At 40.9% G+C, this 17,238-nt stretch overlaps 2 protein-coding genes across 7 annotated transcripts in view; both read right to left on the bottom strand.

Annotated features, from left to right (window-relative positions):
- The window catches only part of prune2 (prune homolog 2 with BCH domain), a 61,939-nt gene that overhangs the window by 38,032 nt on the left and 6,669 nt on the right, over positions 1-17,238 (bottom strand). The window lies entirely within an intron of this gene.
- On the bottom strand, positions 124-15,862 carry hnrpkl (heterogeneous nuclear ribonucleoprotein K, like). Of its 5 annotated transcripts, none has more exons than XM_072372428.1 (16): positions 15,751-15,862; positions 14,223-14,332; positions 13,518-13,615; positions 13,362-13,418; positions 12,428-12,471; positions 11,104-11,176; positions 9,234-9,347; positions 8,806-8,934; positions 8,308-8,612; positions 8,137-8,190; positions 7,936-7,972; positions 6,604-6,619; positions 2,954-2,986; positions 2,763-2,830; positions 2,496-2,665; positions 124-1,870 (listed from the first exon to the last, which is right to left on the bottom strand). In XM_072372428.1, the coding sequence occupies exons 2-16, from the start codon at positions 14,287-14,289 to the stop codon at positions 1,840-1,842; spliced, it is 1,296 nt and encodes a 431-aa protein (XP_072228529.1). In that variant the 5' UTR covers positions 14,290-14,332; positions 15,751-15,862; the 3' UTR covers positions 124-1,839. The 5 variants fall into 5 exon arrangements, with proteins under 5 accessions (XP_072228529.1, XP_072228531.1, XP_072228528.1 ...); XM_072372430.1 differs by having other exon boundaries at positions 14,223-14,329; XM_072372427.1 differs by lacking the exon at positions 15,751-15,862 and adding an exon at positions 15,487-15,743.

Here is a 17,238-nt window from a genome sequence, read left to right as displayed (position 1 = left end):
ACGGATGTGTGAGACAGGGCCACAGGTTCAACAACAGTTTACCTTCACTGGTAACAACTGCAAACGCAAAACGCACACCGTATTCCTCGGTTTATATTAAAAAATAATAATAATAACACACACTTTCTGAGCTGTGACAGACTTTATTTACTAAACACCTGCAGCTGCTACATGTATCAGACACTGAGTACACAAATCACCACTCATGGACTCACAAAGCTGCACACTCCTCATATCAAACTGCATGTTGAGAGATCATTTCAAAAACTTTAAAAAGGCCTTTTTTAACGGTCGAAATGTTAAAAAGAAGAAGAAGAAGTGGATCCAACAGAGGCTGCAATAAAGAAAAGTCCGTCCCTGTGAGTGGTGCACGGTGGCCCCGAGGACACAACAGAACCTGCAAAAGCTGTCGTGTTTAAAAAGAAATCCTGAATATTTTTTTTTAAATGAGTTCAAAATGTACAAAACAAAGATCCAAACTTTGGGTTTTGTTGTTCCGCTTTTGTTTTTAATTCAATTCTGTTCAATCCCGATTTGTTCAGTTTTGTTGACAAAAATATTTCTGCTTTCGTTATTGTCTGACACCTCAGGGCCACCGTACAAAAGACAAGCAGAGTACCAAATGTGTTTTGGAAGTATTAAACAGCCTGGGACAATCCAACCACACATCAAACAACTGTTTTTATGCAAATATATACACACTTTATACATATTTTTCTTTCTATGAAAATTAAAAAAAAACAAAAAAAAAACCATCTTATATTTTGCCTTTTGCCCCAGAGTCTGGCACACGTCTCACAACTTAAAGCAATGGGTAGACAATTTATTTGCTTTCTAGCCGAGATTACCACAAACCCTGGAAACAGGTGGGCTGGTTCTGCACTGGTTCTGCACTGTAAATCCCACAGCATTTCTTTATTCATCCAGGACTTGACTTATTTTTTGGGAGCATATTAACCGAATCAGACGCTAACTTGTGAGCCTTTAAGGCACCGTTACAGCTCTTTTTTCTAAACTAAGCTGCTGTCTAAAGCTTCATATTTCGCATCCAAAAACGAGTTCAGTTTCACAAAAGATGTTTCCGGTTGGTCTCTGGTTTTAAATGCGACTACAAATCTAACGTATGTTACGGAGGTAAAAGACCAACCTACTTTAAGAGTTAGCCCCCTTGTAGTCAGACTAACTCGTGACAAAGGCCATGTTTCTATGGTAACAGTCAGTACTGAAAACTATAAAATATAAACGGTTTTATTCACTGTGAAACTGGCCAGTGAGATTCATTTTGAATTTCTCAGCTACAAAATTAAGTCACCGATCAAACAAACAACTTTAAGCCCATCTTACCCAAAAGAGAGAGAAAAAACAAAACAAAAACAACCTAATGGTTGTATTTAATACTTGTTTAACCATTGAAAACCATGCATCTTCATTTGGAGAGTGTGCTTAAAATTCTAATAAAAGAAGAAGAAGAACAAAACGAAAAAAAAAAAAAAATCCCTACATCACCTTCTGAACAAAGCAATTACATTCTGCATGCTGTACTGAAATGAGGGAGAAAGGGCCCGGGGCCAGCTCACAACATCGAAAGTCATCACACAGATGGGTTTAACTCCTGTGATAGAATGAAGGTCTCCTCCAAAAATAAAGAATAGAATTACACCAGCGCAGAATGGCTGATTTTTTCAGACCACTAAATAAAAACTGATGGATACATTGGCGGTGTAGTACGTGACGGAGAAGACGAGGGGAGAATCTACCCAAAGCAGAGGAATGTTGGCTCTGAATACAAAGGGCAAACGGTATGGCAGCATGGCTTCGCTCTTCTTCACTTCCTCCTTCCTAGAAGAACCGACCAGAGTACTGCCTCACACTGAAATAAGAGAAAGATAAAAGTAATGATGGCATTAAGACTGTCAATGTGAGCAGGAGCATGACACAGGTGATCAGGGTGAATGCTGTATGACTGCCAAGAGCTGCTCGGTCCTTTAATGACGAGGATTTGGTTGGATTTCCCCATTTCCGTCATCTCCTAATCTGCCAATTACCGTCTCAACCGACACATTTTGTAAGCAACGTGTGGATCCTTTCCAGGTGCACAACAGGATGTCTTCGGGGTTTTGAGTTTTATCAGACTAACGGCCAAAAACCGGAAGATACTCAACTTAAATTCGTATCAAATAAGTAAACTTTTCCAGACATTTAAGGAGGTGGACACTCGATGAACTATTTCAACTCTACAAAAAATAAGTGCTGCCCTGTACTGCTGCTTCTGATTTTCTTCCACTTCTGAACTAATCGCCACTTCAGCAACTGTAAGAACAAACTGTTTTCTGTATTTTCTTCTCAAATATGTTGGAATAAAGATAAAGTCCACTGCTAATAAAAAGAAAGAAGGTTGCCTGCATCCAGTGGAGGATGAGCACGGCAGAGGAGATGTCTCTGCTTCAGCGTGATGATGATGATGGTGATAATGTAGTTTATGGGAAAGCACATGCCTGTTTTGCAGCAAGTACTGGGCGTTCTGGATCTGGTCTTGAGTCCCTGTGATGGTGATGATGCGGTCCTCAGAGCCCTCTAGTGGTTCATCGATCTTGATGGATGCTCCAGACTCGTGGCGTATCTGCTTGATCCTCTGACCGCCCTTACCGATGATGGAACCTGCCAGCTGCAGGGTCGACCACACGGGCCAAAGGAAAACAGATTTAGGAGTGTTTTTTCAGCTCTTCCTCATCTACTGCCACATACATCAATGCATTACTTACATCTTTTGGGATGGTGACTTGCGTAGTGATGACCGGGCCTCCGATATCGCTGTATGACCCTCTACCACCTAGACAGTGAGTAAACAACATTTGAGGGCCATTCGTCTTTGAGTGAAGCAAGCAAGAAGAAGAAACAATTCCTTCAGGTCAGGAACAAGACTCTGGGACAGTAACGATCCATCCCGACTCACCAGACTGAAAGCGCTCCCAGGAAGAATTGTTGTCTAAACAAGAAAATGAAGAATGAAAATACACCAGAGGAACAGAAAAGAGATAATGTAGAGTGTGTGGTGTAGATATATATATATATATATAAATACATACACACACACACTCTACTCGTGTAAGACATTTTGTCACATTAGTGATACACGTATAAAGTTTTTTTTTTTTTTGCTTTTTCTTAATTAAAAAAAAAAAAACTCAATTATCAATTCTAAAAAAAAAAAAATAAAAAAAAAAACTGCTCCAGATTTTTATGGCTCTGTAAATTGGATAAATTTGAGTTTAGGGACTGTTGGTTGGACAAAATTAGACATTTAATGAAATCTCTGCCCTGAGGAAAATTATGATGGACCTTTTCTTTTCTTTTTTTTTTTCTACTAATTTCGAGAAGTAAGCAATGGATTCAAATGTGGAAGTAATCTTTGGTTCCAGACCTCAGCTTCCCCATACTCTGAGTTCAAACAACAAATTTAGTATTAGCCACATTTAAACCTGAAGTTTGGTGAGGCAAGCAGGGAGGGATCAGGCAGCAAGACAGGTTGCAAGCAATAATGCATCATAGTTACTATTCTTTTTTTAATCCGAGGCTAATATTTTCATTTTAACCCCATTTCCCAAACAGCTATTAGAAAAGAATGGTAACATGCGATACAACATGTTACCATCGTCCATCATATCCATGGGTACCACTGACGTCATGTCGACCAGACCGCCGCCATATTTGTGTCCAATTTGACAGTTCTCCTCAGTTTTTACATTAGACTGTGGCCACTTATGAAGTGGCAGGTGAGTAAATACGGTATTTAATTGTATTTAAGGACCCACATGACAAAAGTAGGTATGAATAATAGTTAATTAGTGACTGACATCAGCTCAAACCACAGCTTTTGAGTGTACCGTAATCAGATAAAGTTGGCTAACATTAGCATAAGACACAATGTGAATCTCCAATGAAATGGCTAACATCCCGTTAGGTAACGTAGTGTCAGCGTTAATCATATGGCATCTGAAGTCAATCATGTTTTTGGTGTGTTTTGTAAGGGGTTTCCAATGACTAAAATAAAAATTAGATAGAGTTGAGGACTTATGGGACACGAAGTGTTGATTGCACAACCTGGAGTTAGCTGTTGGCTGCCAGTGGTCTCTTCTTATTGCAGCCAACCACTTATTCCACCGGTCTACGTCCTTTGGGACGGACAAAAACTGCATTTAGGGGTTTCTTTGTCTACTGCTATCACAGCCCAACATATTCCTGGCATCTTTCGGTCTGTTGCTGATTTTCCTCCTACTCCACTTGTCCTGTTAACGTGACAACGCTGTGATCCGAGTGCTGCGGGCGGACACAAATATGGCGGCGCGAAAATACAATGACGTCATGTGGTCCTTATGGATAGTGAGACTACGATGGAAAAACTGAACTGGGAAGCTAAAAAGTAACGCAGCCATACATCCAAATTTAGTATAACTCTAGGGTTCTGAAGAAATGAAAAGGTATGGTAAAGAAAAATGAATAAATAAATAAAACAAACAGCTTCTACTGATCTGATTCCTGTGTGGATTCACAGTTAGAACCAGATCCTGAACCTCTTTGCATTTTGATGACATCAGAACAGATTCTAACCTATGGAGCTGCTTCTGTCATGGGCAGAATTAAAGAACCAATCAGACCAACTAAAACTTTTAAGACCACCATGTAAAAAAGTCCAGCCAAGCAGCTAGTTTTCTATTCAATAAGGACAGAAGTTAAAAACTGAGCTTAAACATGGATGTGAAGTCAGAGCAGAAGATTAAGCCCATGAGGGCTTAATGTACATCTTCATTTCAGGCTGTTAAATGTTTTGGACTTCCCACATCAAGCCCCTTTTCAGCAAATGAGTGCAAGTTTTACGTTAGCCCAGGCATGTGGTGTTTAAGCGACGGCTCGAATGTAGCACCATTATTCAGGCCTTTTCTCCCAGCATACCCTACTTTTTCAGTCCTGTTTTTACAGGTTGTTTTCAGTGTGTCAACTCCCAACTTTTAGGGAAGCTTCTGCTGATCTCATCCCTTTGAGGAAGAGTTCAGCGACTGACCGAGAAGAGCAATCACAGACGTGCATGAGGCAATCAGCTGCTTCTAACGTTCTCTCACAGTTATTATCTTAACATCATAATATATGGCCAAATATTCCCTACCCCCTCTATCTCTGCACTTTATCTTTCTGCACTTCTTTCTATGCCTACACCCTATCTCTACTCTGTCACCTCTGACATAGTCAGACTAGTGGGTTCCTTCTATGTAGTTTATTGTTAGCTTTATATAGCTTGTTAAATCTTCATTTGTAAGTCGCTTTGGATAAAAGCGTCTGCTAAATACATAAACATAAATACACAGCGCAGACTTTTGTTTTTAAACTTAATTTGATGGTGATTCTAATTCAACAACATCTGGATCTTAATCAGACAACACTGGCCCTGAACATGAATTTCTTATCATCTTCAGTAAAAAATAAAGAATAGATACAAGAAAGGCTTTACTGATAACTGGGCACAGAAAGAGGAGAGAAGAAAATAATGAAAACAGTTGAGTTTGTGTCTCACAGATGCATAAAAGGCCATATGAAAGGCCAACTGCATCAAAGGGATAGTAGGGATAACTCTAATTATCACTACGTGTGTTCTATATGGCAAACATTATGTTCTGTGGAAAATGAACAATCTCTGCAATGTGGTTGTTCAATGAAATCACCGTTTATTATTAATTTACTGTGATAACATGGTGTGCCTCCAGCACACCTGGTTCAGGTTGGTTAAATAAAAGGTAGCAAATCCCCAATGTGGCACCTTTCTACAGGGTCGTGCCGTGGCGTGGCTATTTTTAGTTTCACGTTCATTCGACTGCAGCTGAATTTGAATGTCGAGTTACAAATAGTCGCAGCTATTCCTACAGTAAACCTTAAATGAGCTGTAACGCTGATGCAGAGGTTGACAGTGAAAAGGCTGAGAGAGAAAGAAAGATAGAAATAAGAGGCTGGGAATTCATGATCTATTAACAATGTTCAGCTCTGCAAACCCCACCAGAGCACCTGATACTGTCAAAAGTACTACATCCTGTAGGATGCTGGTTAGGAATGTAAAAAGCAGTCATTTCCTGACATTAAGTAGTCATTGGTCAGGTCAGGTCTGAAACTGGGGACTTGAAAAGGTTCCTAGTCCTGGGGATAGGTTCCTACATCCTGAGCACACTGTATGTGGTTGCCCCATGCTTAATTGACTTCAATATATCATAAATAAATTGAGTTTTTCATCCCTGGTAAACAATTTCACAATGCCCTAGGCTTGTTTGGCACTTTACGGCGTATACCAGTTTTGCATCCAGTGAAACGCTTCCTTTGAATTTCAAATTTCAGCAGAGCTGAGGCCGAATGGTTGGGAAGTCTGATCAGACCACTGGAACTGATCGCTCAGAGCAGACGAGGCTTTTTGGGGAGAGAGGCGGCCTAAATAACGTATGTTTTCATTGGAAATATGCAAATATGAAGCGGCAAATAGCAGCGTATTAGCAGCTTCACAAAGACTTTTAAAAAAGACACAATGTTAATAATCTGGGCAGGATTTATATGAATATCAGTACTCACCATATCCCCCTCCACTCTGCATTTCAGGATCGATTGAACAGGAGAAAGAAAAGAAGATAAAATAGTTTTTTTTATAACAAACTATTAATTGAGTACTCATTCTGCATTACATTAAAAACAATGTGGCTGTATCCAAAACTGCCTGTACGATCCCAACATTTATTAGAGGCACTGTTGCTTCAAATATGACACTGAAATATTTTTCTGAAAAGAACGTAATTATTTTTATAGCTATCAACTGTGGCAGCATCCTTTTAAGATGAGTATGTTACATGGACCAGGTTAGAGGAAATGAGAAGATACTTGCATAGTAAAGAAATGGAAAGATTGATTTATAAATAGCTTAAAGACACCTTTAAAGCTCTCAGTGCTAAATCTTCACAGGTACACACACAGTCCTCCATGTGAAACACCTGTGAGCATCAGAAGCTACACCTGCTCATCGTGTACATGATCCATTTTGCAAAAACAGCTTCAAAAGTTGTGGGCAAGCCAACAGGCATCCACTTCTACTTTGAATAAGTCCTCTGCACACTGTGTAAAAAATGTTCGCTTTATTTACTTTATGCACGTTTAAAAACGCAGATTTTTTTCCCGCTTTGCATAGCAGCTGTAACTGCTAAATTGTGAGTGACCTGAAGTCGATGCCCTGAACGCATCACATGAGGCATAAAACAATATAATTAAATAAATTAATTCCAAAACAAAAATATTAAACTATGCAGACTCATTGGCCCATTTGCGAGATTGACAACATGCAGCAGTAACACTGATTTTTTTTTGTTTGTACTAAAACATTTAGATGAGTCTTAAGGCTCTCAATGCTAAAATCCATCTGCATTTTGTTCAAAATAAATCTATGATCCTGATGGGATTTATGAGCTCATTTCAGGGACATTATGTTTAAATTTAAAGTTTTTTTTTTGTTTTTTTTTTAAATATCAGTGAGAATGTTTTCCCCCCCTCCTTTCTTAAGAAAAAATCAAAAAGTGTTCTTTAGTATTCCTTGAACAAAAACAAGTTGCTTGCAGCTAAAACCTGCAGGGAACCACTTCAGGAATTGCTTTGGTTTCAGCTCAAGTTCATTTGCTAGCCTGGTGCATCTCTAGACTACGTACTCAGTTGCTCTGCAGTAACCAAGGAGACAACTGTTGCCAGGCAACAACAGGCCTACATGAGTGTGCATACACAGTAGAAACAGCAGCAATGTCCAAGGCTCTGCACTTGTACTACACTCAGAAAAAGGGAAAGCTGTAATCTCATTTGAAGCATAATTCACAAACAAACACTACACAGACTCAGGAAGCAACAATCACACCTGATGACACTCACCATGCTGTCATAACGGTCTCCTCTGCCTCTTCTGTCACTACAAACAAAAGTGCAGGCGTTAATACAGTCTCTTTAGAGGGCTATTGGAGTAAAAGATGACCTGCGATTAAAAACTGCAAATCAGAGATTTTGTGTTGAATTTATTTAGTTCCAAAAAAAGTCAACACAGAAGAAGAAATCAGAAGGGAGACTACTTCTCACCTTGGTCTGTCGTCCATGCTTCCATGATAACTGCCATGTGAGAACCTGTCTCCGCTGCAGACATAGACAAGGAGGAAAAAGGTTGTGAAGTAGGAAATTAAAATCAAATACATGTCAACAACTGGGTGCTTAGCTGTGAAAGCAGCCAGAGTTCCTCGGGCCCCTTCTTACCCTCTTGGCGGGGGTGGTGGGGGAAGAGGGAGGTTACGTGCTCGGCTCCCTCCTCTCACCCCTCTACTGAGTGGTGGCGGAGGACCCCGGCGAGGGCTCATGTCTTCGTAATCCCTTCGGGAGGGAGGCAGGGGTCTGCTGCCTCGCACAGGGGGCATGCGCTCAAAATTGCCACGCACTCGGATGGGGAAACCACCCATTGGCCGTCTGCCCCTATCCTCGAACAACATGGTGAAGCCGCCGTAGTCGTACGTCTCATCGTAGAAGTTGGGGTCGTACGGCTGGGCACGACCTTTGATAGGAGCCTGCAAATTAGGGAGGGAAAAAAAAGGCATTTTTTAACAAATACTTGCTGAAATAACGCGTGCAGCATTCAGTCGTGCTGACCTATTGTTATTTCTGTGGAACATTCATTCAGCTTCAAGTTACGGAGCTTAATTACTGCATGAGACATGCATAAAAAGTAGCTTTCAACAGATCTCAGAGGGGTAAACTCACCTCCGATACCAGTTCCAGGATAACTTTTATACATTCAATGACACGCTCTGGCTTTCCTCCCACCAAGACGACTCGGTCGGTGGAATGTGGACAGCACTCCTGGAACAACTTGATGGTGGTCTGGGTGTTCTAGAGAGCAGAAAGATGAATAATGAACTCAAAACTTGAATCCCTCTGATTCTGGGCTGGCCAACAGCACCAGTAAAAGGAAATGTAGACATTATAATCATTGCTGCTACAGCTTGTTAGATCCGCAGTGTGAAAAAGAAACAAGAACCTGCAATGAGGAACTTGAGCGGAGTAGCAGAAGGAAAAAGGCTTAAACCAGGTAGAAAACAATGTAATAGTTCAGAGAGTTGTTACCAACAATTCGTTAACATGTTAACTGTTAATGCAGAGGATCAGCGCTGATCCGGACTCTGTCCTACCTCTCTCAGCTCCTTTATCTTGGCACCTTTCACCCCAATGATGCCACCTGCCAAGCTCTGATGGATCAGCAGGCGAAGCTCACAGTCAAAATCAATCCCGCTGTAATGTTGGTACTATAGCGACAATGCAACATCAGTCATGTCAGTACAGCCTTTCCATGGTTGATAAGCAAACTTTTTTAGCAATATGACGATTCTCCCTGCGAATGCACGGACTGTGAAGGGGACTGCACAGGGTATTCAGCCATGTTACCATTTCAAACTGCAGGGAGCAGAACTATGAACTACGGAGGGAAGAACTGAACCAGTCACTGCTGCTTAATTAAGCTGCAAACTAAAAACAAAAAGGGAGCGCTTGCTGAACAGTTTACATTTGCATAGTAATAGAAGTCAATGTTCTCATTACTGATGTGATTTCAGAGGTTGAGTTACCACAAGACAACAATGTTTACTATAAAATTCTTAAATATCATTGATGTCAAAAAGAGCCTTTTAGTAGGCTAAAGTAATGTTGCTTTGGCTAACTTAGCTGCGCCAGTTCACGTTAGCTTTTGGTGCCAAAATCCCTACAGTATCACTGCAGACATCTCAGGCGATTGTGTTATCAGCTTAATGCGTGGAGAGAGTAATGGCTGCATTGGTGACGTTGCAAAGTGTTCAGAATAGAGGAACTTTTAAATAAAGTTCCCCTTCAATGACAAGCCCTGAGCAGGAAGTAGTGAGTATTGTTCCTGTGCACGGTGGACTGGAAAGCCTTATTTTGCCAATGTGAAAAAGCACAATGACTAAAAATATCATTAAAATATCCATACACTGACTTGTAAAAGCCTGTAAAGGAGAGATATTACTAGGATCTAGGATTGGAATCTGGAGTTTGGAACCACATTAAAAGCTCATCCTAAAAATAGAATAACATAATAATATATTCAATGACAAATCTATAAAGATAAAATAACTGGAACTCAAATCAAGAATTCTTACATTAGTCTTTTAACTGTTGTGGTTTAGAACAACCATAACAATAAAGAATAAAGTAGAAGTCAGTAACTGTATTATCTGGGTGTGTTAAGCTCAATTTTGTACGATTTCAGTTGGCCTAACACACTTACATGTATTTCAAAAGTTCTGTTTTGGTCAAACTAACACAAATAATTAGTATTTTCCAAGTATCAGGTAATCATGCTTACTTTTATTATGGTCTTGCAAATCAAATAATAAAGCTGTGCTCACAGACTAACCTAAAGGGTTGTAAAAAGCAATCCGGAGAGATATTCAGGGACACTTACAGTTAACCAGCAAAAGCTTGTAAAACTATTTATGATCCCTGACTAAGCAAGTCTTTCAACAGGTTTGTTGTGATAAATCTAAAAATAAAAAAATAAATAAAATACTTTTTTTTTTTGGTTATTTTGCCTTTGCATATCATACGTAAATCATCAGTTGTTGCTTTGCATTGGTCAACAGCATTATGTGTCATTATACGTCTTAAAGAAAAAAAAAAAGGTCAGATATACATGTTGGTTCAAGTCTGATCACTTCTTAAATAAGCAGGTATGATCCCTGTTTGGGTCTCAGCTTAAAAGTGGTGTGTGCATTTTCCTGTAAATAAAGACAGTTGTTTTTTTTTCCCACCAAAAAACACAATGTGTCCTTGTTTGTTGGCAGATTAACACCAATATCAGTACATAGATAAAAACTTAACCAGGCAGTCTTTAAAGATCATGTACAAAGGGCATTTTAAATGCTACTTATTAATGGCCAAATTATGTTTTCTGTTCAAATACTAAATTATTACTGGTTGCATCACCAAAAGGTAAAAATTATCCCCAGCTGCTGACTGCTTACACACACAATTAATACGGCAGCTTACCTCCTCAAGAGTTGGTATAATTTTTAGCAGAATCTCTCCAATAGTGTCGATGCTGGCATTCACACTGAGGATCCTGTCAGGAACCAATTCAAGGCATTACAAAAAGGACATAAAGTGGAAGAGAAAACAAAACCTGATCAAAATTTAATGAGAAACAGTCAAAGACAGACTCATGAAAGGTTTCAAACTAAAGGGGGAACAAAAAGGAGAAATTAAGACTGCTGCAGACTATGCAAAATTAATACTTTTCCCCAACACGTCACTAATTAAATAAGCAGCAGACATGCACTGAGTCTAATATTATTTTCAAAATGAGAAGCCTTGGGAGGATGGGCGGTTTCAGAACGGCTCAAATCAGCGTGTGAGGCCACACAGAGTTGGGGGAGGGTGTAAGAGAGGGAGAAATCTTCTATATCCATCCCACCACCAGCAAGTTGGGGAAAAGGACAGTAACAATCTAAAACTATAGCTTTCCATGACAATTGCGCCACCATCATTCCTTCTTATTGTGACCAGGGAGTTGGGGAGGGTGAGGGAGGCGGAGAGAGGAGGGCGAGGGCTCTGAGGTGAGAGGAGACGGGGTGGGCAGTAGAAAACAGCAACAGAGCAGAGGGGTTGGGGTGGGGAAGGAAATGTGAGTGGTTACCAACTGCTTTGTGGCACAGAACAGCAAGTTGGGAGGGTTATGAAAGGTTTGGTAGGCAGATCTGATCTGATGTGGCCAGAGAGAAATTCAACAGAGGAGATGCAGCACAATGAAATCAAAAGACGACATTAATGAAGTGACAGAGGGAGGTGGGGGGGGGGGACTGAGCTTCCAGACAAGAGCCAGCAATCTCTCAGAGATCATGGACAGGGATGCTGAAGACAGGGTGGGTGGGAGGTGGAGGAGGAGTAGGGATGGGAGGTAAAGGGGGAGCCGGGGGGGGGTCACAGAGGACAGAGCAAGAAAAAGTTGTGTTTGCTTCCCACAAGTTTTATGGTAAAATTAAACATCACAGCGAGGAAAAACAACATCCGACTGCTGTGTCACCAGGTATAAAATACCAGCTACTTAGTGGGCTGTCAGTGATTCTCTGCATGGATAAGTTAACTGTAATGACAGGAAGTCCAACTTAATGGAGATGCTGAAATGGACAGAAAAAAAAAATCAAAAGGAACAATACATGTTTCGTACAAGTGGAGGAAGGAGTGCTTGGAGGGAAAGGGGGGGGGGTATACTGTCATGTATATAACATGTTAAAATGAAACAGAAGGCAGGTTATCAAAGACATGTGTTTCACTGTTCTAATCAGGCAGTGAGGCAATAACTGGTGGGACATACCGCTCTGGGCCACTGCTGTCTGGGACTGATACACTGGCATTGTACTGCATGGGCCCAAGTGGTGGTGGTGGTGGTGATGGTTGTGGTGGAGGAGGTTGGCATTGGGCAGGGGCATTCAATCACATCATGTCAAGTTAGATGCCCGAATAAGGAGGGGCACAGTTTATGGGCAGGGCCAACCGGGAGTGTCAGGTGGGCGGGCGTTCAGGGGCGGGCGGAGGTTGGGCCAACGTCAAGGTGGGCAACGCAGGAGGGGCATGTCGATCCAGTACATGGGCAACAGAGGAAGGTGGCCAAAAGTAAAAAAATTAAAATAAAAAATAAAAAAAAAAGTAAAAGGAGAAAGGAAGAGGGGGAGAAGGAATACAGTTTTAATTGAATACAAGCTACACTTTGTCCCAAAAAGTGAAATGAGAGAAACTATTGAGAGTGAAGAACAGGAAGCGTCACCTGGACAAAGATAAGTTAATATGTTTCCTGGAGCTCTACACAGATTTACATCTCTTAAAAGGAAGGAAAGAAAAAAAAAAACTTTCCATTTAGGCTTTCAGGAACCTGTAGTTGCTTCACAGTCAAACATGCCTTCAGCAATGTGAGGGGAACTGGAATCAGGTTCAAAGTCAAAACAAAATCCAACAAAACTGTCTAACAAGGCCTTCCTCTCTGTTTCACTGTAGTACCAGAGCACAGCAGCTCATGATGTCAAATACTTTGAACCAACAGGCAGGAAACCTGGGCCTGTTTCTGAGGGAATCCGGGGAAAAGGGGTTGAAATTAAGAAGGGATTGAGGTGTGAATCTCATTCAATTAAAATGCCTCTCAAAAAACTATAAATACAGCTCAGCAGCTATATCCAACAAAACCTACGCAGGATCAGCAATAAAGGAGGCATTATCCAGCTAAACTTTCCCCATATTTTCATCTGTTTACTCACATCTGTGCGCAGAGCTTTTATGTTCTTTCCACCTTTTCCAATAACAGCACCGGCATTCTGTGAAGAAATGGAGACAGCTTTGATCAATAGCTAAAAGGAAAAAAGAAAAGGAGCAATTTGGCCCAACAACCAACACACTGTGCAACCACCCCTTACTTTGCTCTGAAGCAGTACACGCAGCTCCACCATCTCATCTGTGTTGCGTGAACGTTTGAAGGCTTGCTCCTCATCCAGGTCCTCAGCGGGGCGTTTACCTGGGAGAGGAGACAAGGCGTGTCAAATCTGAACCAGACAGCAACTGGAAATGAGGCATTTGAAGACAAAAGCAAAATCGCATTTCTCTAAAAACTAGCCAAAAACTACAACTGCATCACTGTGCTATCACATGAAATATATGAAAGGGAATCAAATCAAGATGACAAGTTTAACTGGAGAATAAATACACAGGAAGTGCTAAGTCTATAGCAAATTCTACCAAAAGAACTGGTTTCATTAGGCAGCTAACTGCAACCTGGTCCATGTCCAGCACCCACATGTACACTTCCTGGATTAAAACATAGGCAAATCTGCTCAGGGCCCACAGAGGAACCGTATCCCGGATGGGAGAATCCCTTAACCATCTGACATGTCCACATGCTATGTAAAGCCAGCCAGAAATGTTTTCTTTTTTTGTTTTAATTCTTTTTCTGTTGAGCACACTAATTAGGCTGCATCTAAAACCTGTAATTCATGCTAGGCGTAAGACTGGACAAGTTCATTATCACCTCAATGCTCAGTTCATTTGCACAGCTGGCGTTAAGCTCATGAATGGCTTTTACTGTAATAACTGTAAAATAAAAACAAAGATTCGTATGAGCTTACCATTAGCGTCAGAGTTGCTGAATGTAATATCTTCGTCTTGCTCTTCGACTTTCATCTCCATTGTCATGCACCTGCAGTGGAAAACAAACCGGTTCCTCTCCCTGGCTCTGCTAAAGGGTTGGGGGGGGGCAAAAAAAAAAGCAATCAGTCACACCAAATTCTAAATACACAAAAGCACAACTACAACAAGTAGGGTGGCAATAATTGTTTTTCTCTTATAAACATTTTCTCAAGCAGTCAATTACTGCAGTCAAAGTTATTTTTCCCCAGCCCTAGGGAATTATTCTTTACAAAATTATCAGGTAAATATCGGTGATTTGTTCGAGGCAGATAATCACTATTCCTCTTAATAAGTGTATATCATTAAACTGTTATCTGGATTTTTGTAGAGGCATGAAATCAAAGAAGTTTAATTATCAGTCATAATTGTAACCTGTGGCACATATGGCACATGTGTAATTAATGACATTTACTGTAACTACGTTCATTTTAATGACTTATAAAAGCAGTATGCACCCCCCTCATGCGGGGATCATTAGTAGACCTGTGCATTTTCTGCTCTGACATGTCACCTGTGAAAAAGGTCCACCACAATCCTGATCTAGGACTCAAGGCTTGGACTAAAGCCTCAAGGGGCCTGCACCACCTCCTCACAGTACACACGATGCCCTCCTGCATGCACGGCCCACTGATGCAAGCTGAACACAACAAGCCGCCTGGACTTAGGCGACCATCACTCCTGAAAACCAAGGCCTTGTTGGACTTCAACGGGGTGGTGCTGGTCAACGCCTTCATAGCTAAGGAATTAACAGCACCAATTTTAACTACAGCGTCTTCTTCACAAGTCCGGCCAGAGGCAGCCCTTGTTTACATGAGGTCCTACAGAGAGGCACAACACTGGCACCACCCGGAACAAATAATAAGCCATTTGAGCGTGTAGCTCACCACGTACACAATTTCAATGCATTTGCTGTAAGAAAGTGACTGTTGAGTAGAGAAACAGCGCAGTTCCAGGTGGGTGGAAGGGGGAAGTGTTTCTCTCCTGAGGTGTCTCCCGCTGACACAGAAGTTAGTTAGTGTTGACACCACTTTTAAAATGCTAAAACCTCTGCTAAGCTAGCCAGTTCGTTTCAGTATGTTTTACGAGGCGTGTCTACAAGCTGCACTGTCCACGTTGCGACCGCATAACGTTCGGCACCGACAAATATCGGCGGAGCAAACAAGCTATGCTACTCGTGTCAGCGTCGATGTCTTGTTTACTCACCCACAGCTAGCAAACAGGCTAACTGACGTGACGATACGAGCCCGATGTATCAAAATATGACGGTTACAAAAACAGACCCGCAGCGAAACCACTTTCACTGCGGTCTTCAACGGTCGCCTCGCCCTCGACGTTTGCACGCGGGCAACGGACGCTGTGGATGAGCTCGATTCGTCGACCTTCTCCCGGTCGTTTCTAATACACGCTTGGCAAGTTAGCGCGGGCGGGGCTCACACGCGCTAAATTCGTCGAAACGGATTGATATACCTGTAATGCCCATGCAGAGCAATTGATCTCACTCTCCCTGATTATTTTAGGGAGTTTTTCCTCAGTCAAGGCTCGCAGGCAATTCTTAATGTCAGCCTGCAGAAAAGCCCCGCCTCCTATCTCCGCGCAGTCCAACCTACAACAATCACTGCGGGGCAAATTTGGGTTTTTTTGTCCTGAATTTAGACTGTCAGTTAAGTCTACTTCCTTTTTAGACACTCCTACACAAGTTACCTAATTATCAGCACAGCATGATTGAATGGAATAGTAACCTAATGAAGCCCCCTCATAAATGTAGTCTGTAATTTGAATTAGATACTAACGTGTCTTAGCACTTTCTTGTTCAGTACAAAACATCCAGTTAGAGCTGAAGCAATCAGTCAACCAAGACTAAGAAAGAGGGCTGCACTAGAAACCTGTTTAATATATCAATTAGGAGGATGATTGTTTAATTCACAAACTATTGTGAGTTAATATGTTATGATAGAATAGAAAAATTACTCACAAAGGTCTCTCACAATAGCATGAGAAGACAAGGCGATACCATCCAGAGTAACTGTAGATAGGGAATCTTTGATTTTTGGTCCAAAAACAGTTTTGTCTGTATTCAAAAGTAGAAAATGACAGGTTATCTAAGCCTTAATGTCTCAAAGTAAAGTTTCCAACTTCAGCAACTGATTGATTTCCGCAGGTTTTCTTGACAAAAAGATCTGGCTGTTATCGGCAGCAAAGGAAACGTCTGTCTTACAGAACTGGTCTAAATCCTGAGTCATGTGTAACATCACAACAAACAATGGTAACTGCAGAGGAGACATTATTTACATGGAAATGTTTAAATTTATCATATAAATATGACTTAAACCGGTCTAAAAATGTACCCTTTGTTCCAGAGTTAGAGAATAAAGCAAACACATGTCGGACAAACAGAAATGATAAATAAATGATTCAGATGGATCCTCTTAAAGACCACAGTGAATATTGTAAATACATTTTTGGTTTTATAGGCGAATGAAAATATTAATTTTTTTGTGGTTAACCATAAATATGCAATAGCCAACTTCCACCATAAAATGATTGCTTGTATATGTATGGAAGTTGTTTTTGAAAAGATCCAGCTGGTAAACATTATAACATTTCACCATGGAACCTCCCCACTTAACAGATTGCATTAAAACATTTGATTTTAAATACAAGTCCCCTGAAACTCCACATTTGAATTTCCAAATCAATAATTAAATCATTACTACATCTCAAAAAACAAGAGGGAAAAAAACACAGACTGTACAGTAAAGTTGTTTCTGTGCATTTATTGGCATGACTGCAAAGAGCAGAGAATGCTGGAACAAATACTGACTGGATAATGTAAAAGGTTTCAAAGTCAGCATCTTCATGTGCAAAATGTCCAAGCACAGTAGCATTCACAGATGTATTTTTGACAGTGATAGTGATGATATGAATTCACGAAGCACGGTTTTACACTTACTCTTG

This window comes from Leuresthes tenuis, unplaced genomic scaffold (genome assembly GCF_036924035.1).
Source record: "Leuresthes tenuis unplaced genomic scaffold, fLeuTen1.0.hap1 SCAF_19, whole genome shotgun sequence".
Lineage (NCBI taxonomy): Eukaryota > Metazoa > Chordata > Actinopteri > Atheriniformes > Atherinopsidae > Leuresthes > Leuresthes tenuis.
The sequence above is the reverse complement of the archived record's forward strand: the minus strand, read 5'-3'. Positions and strand labels throughout refer to the sequence as shown.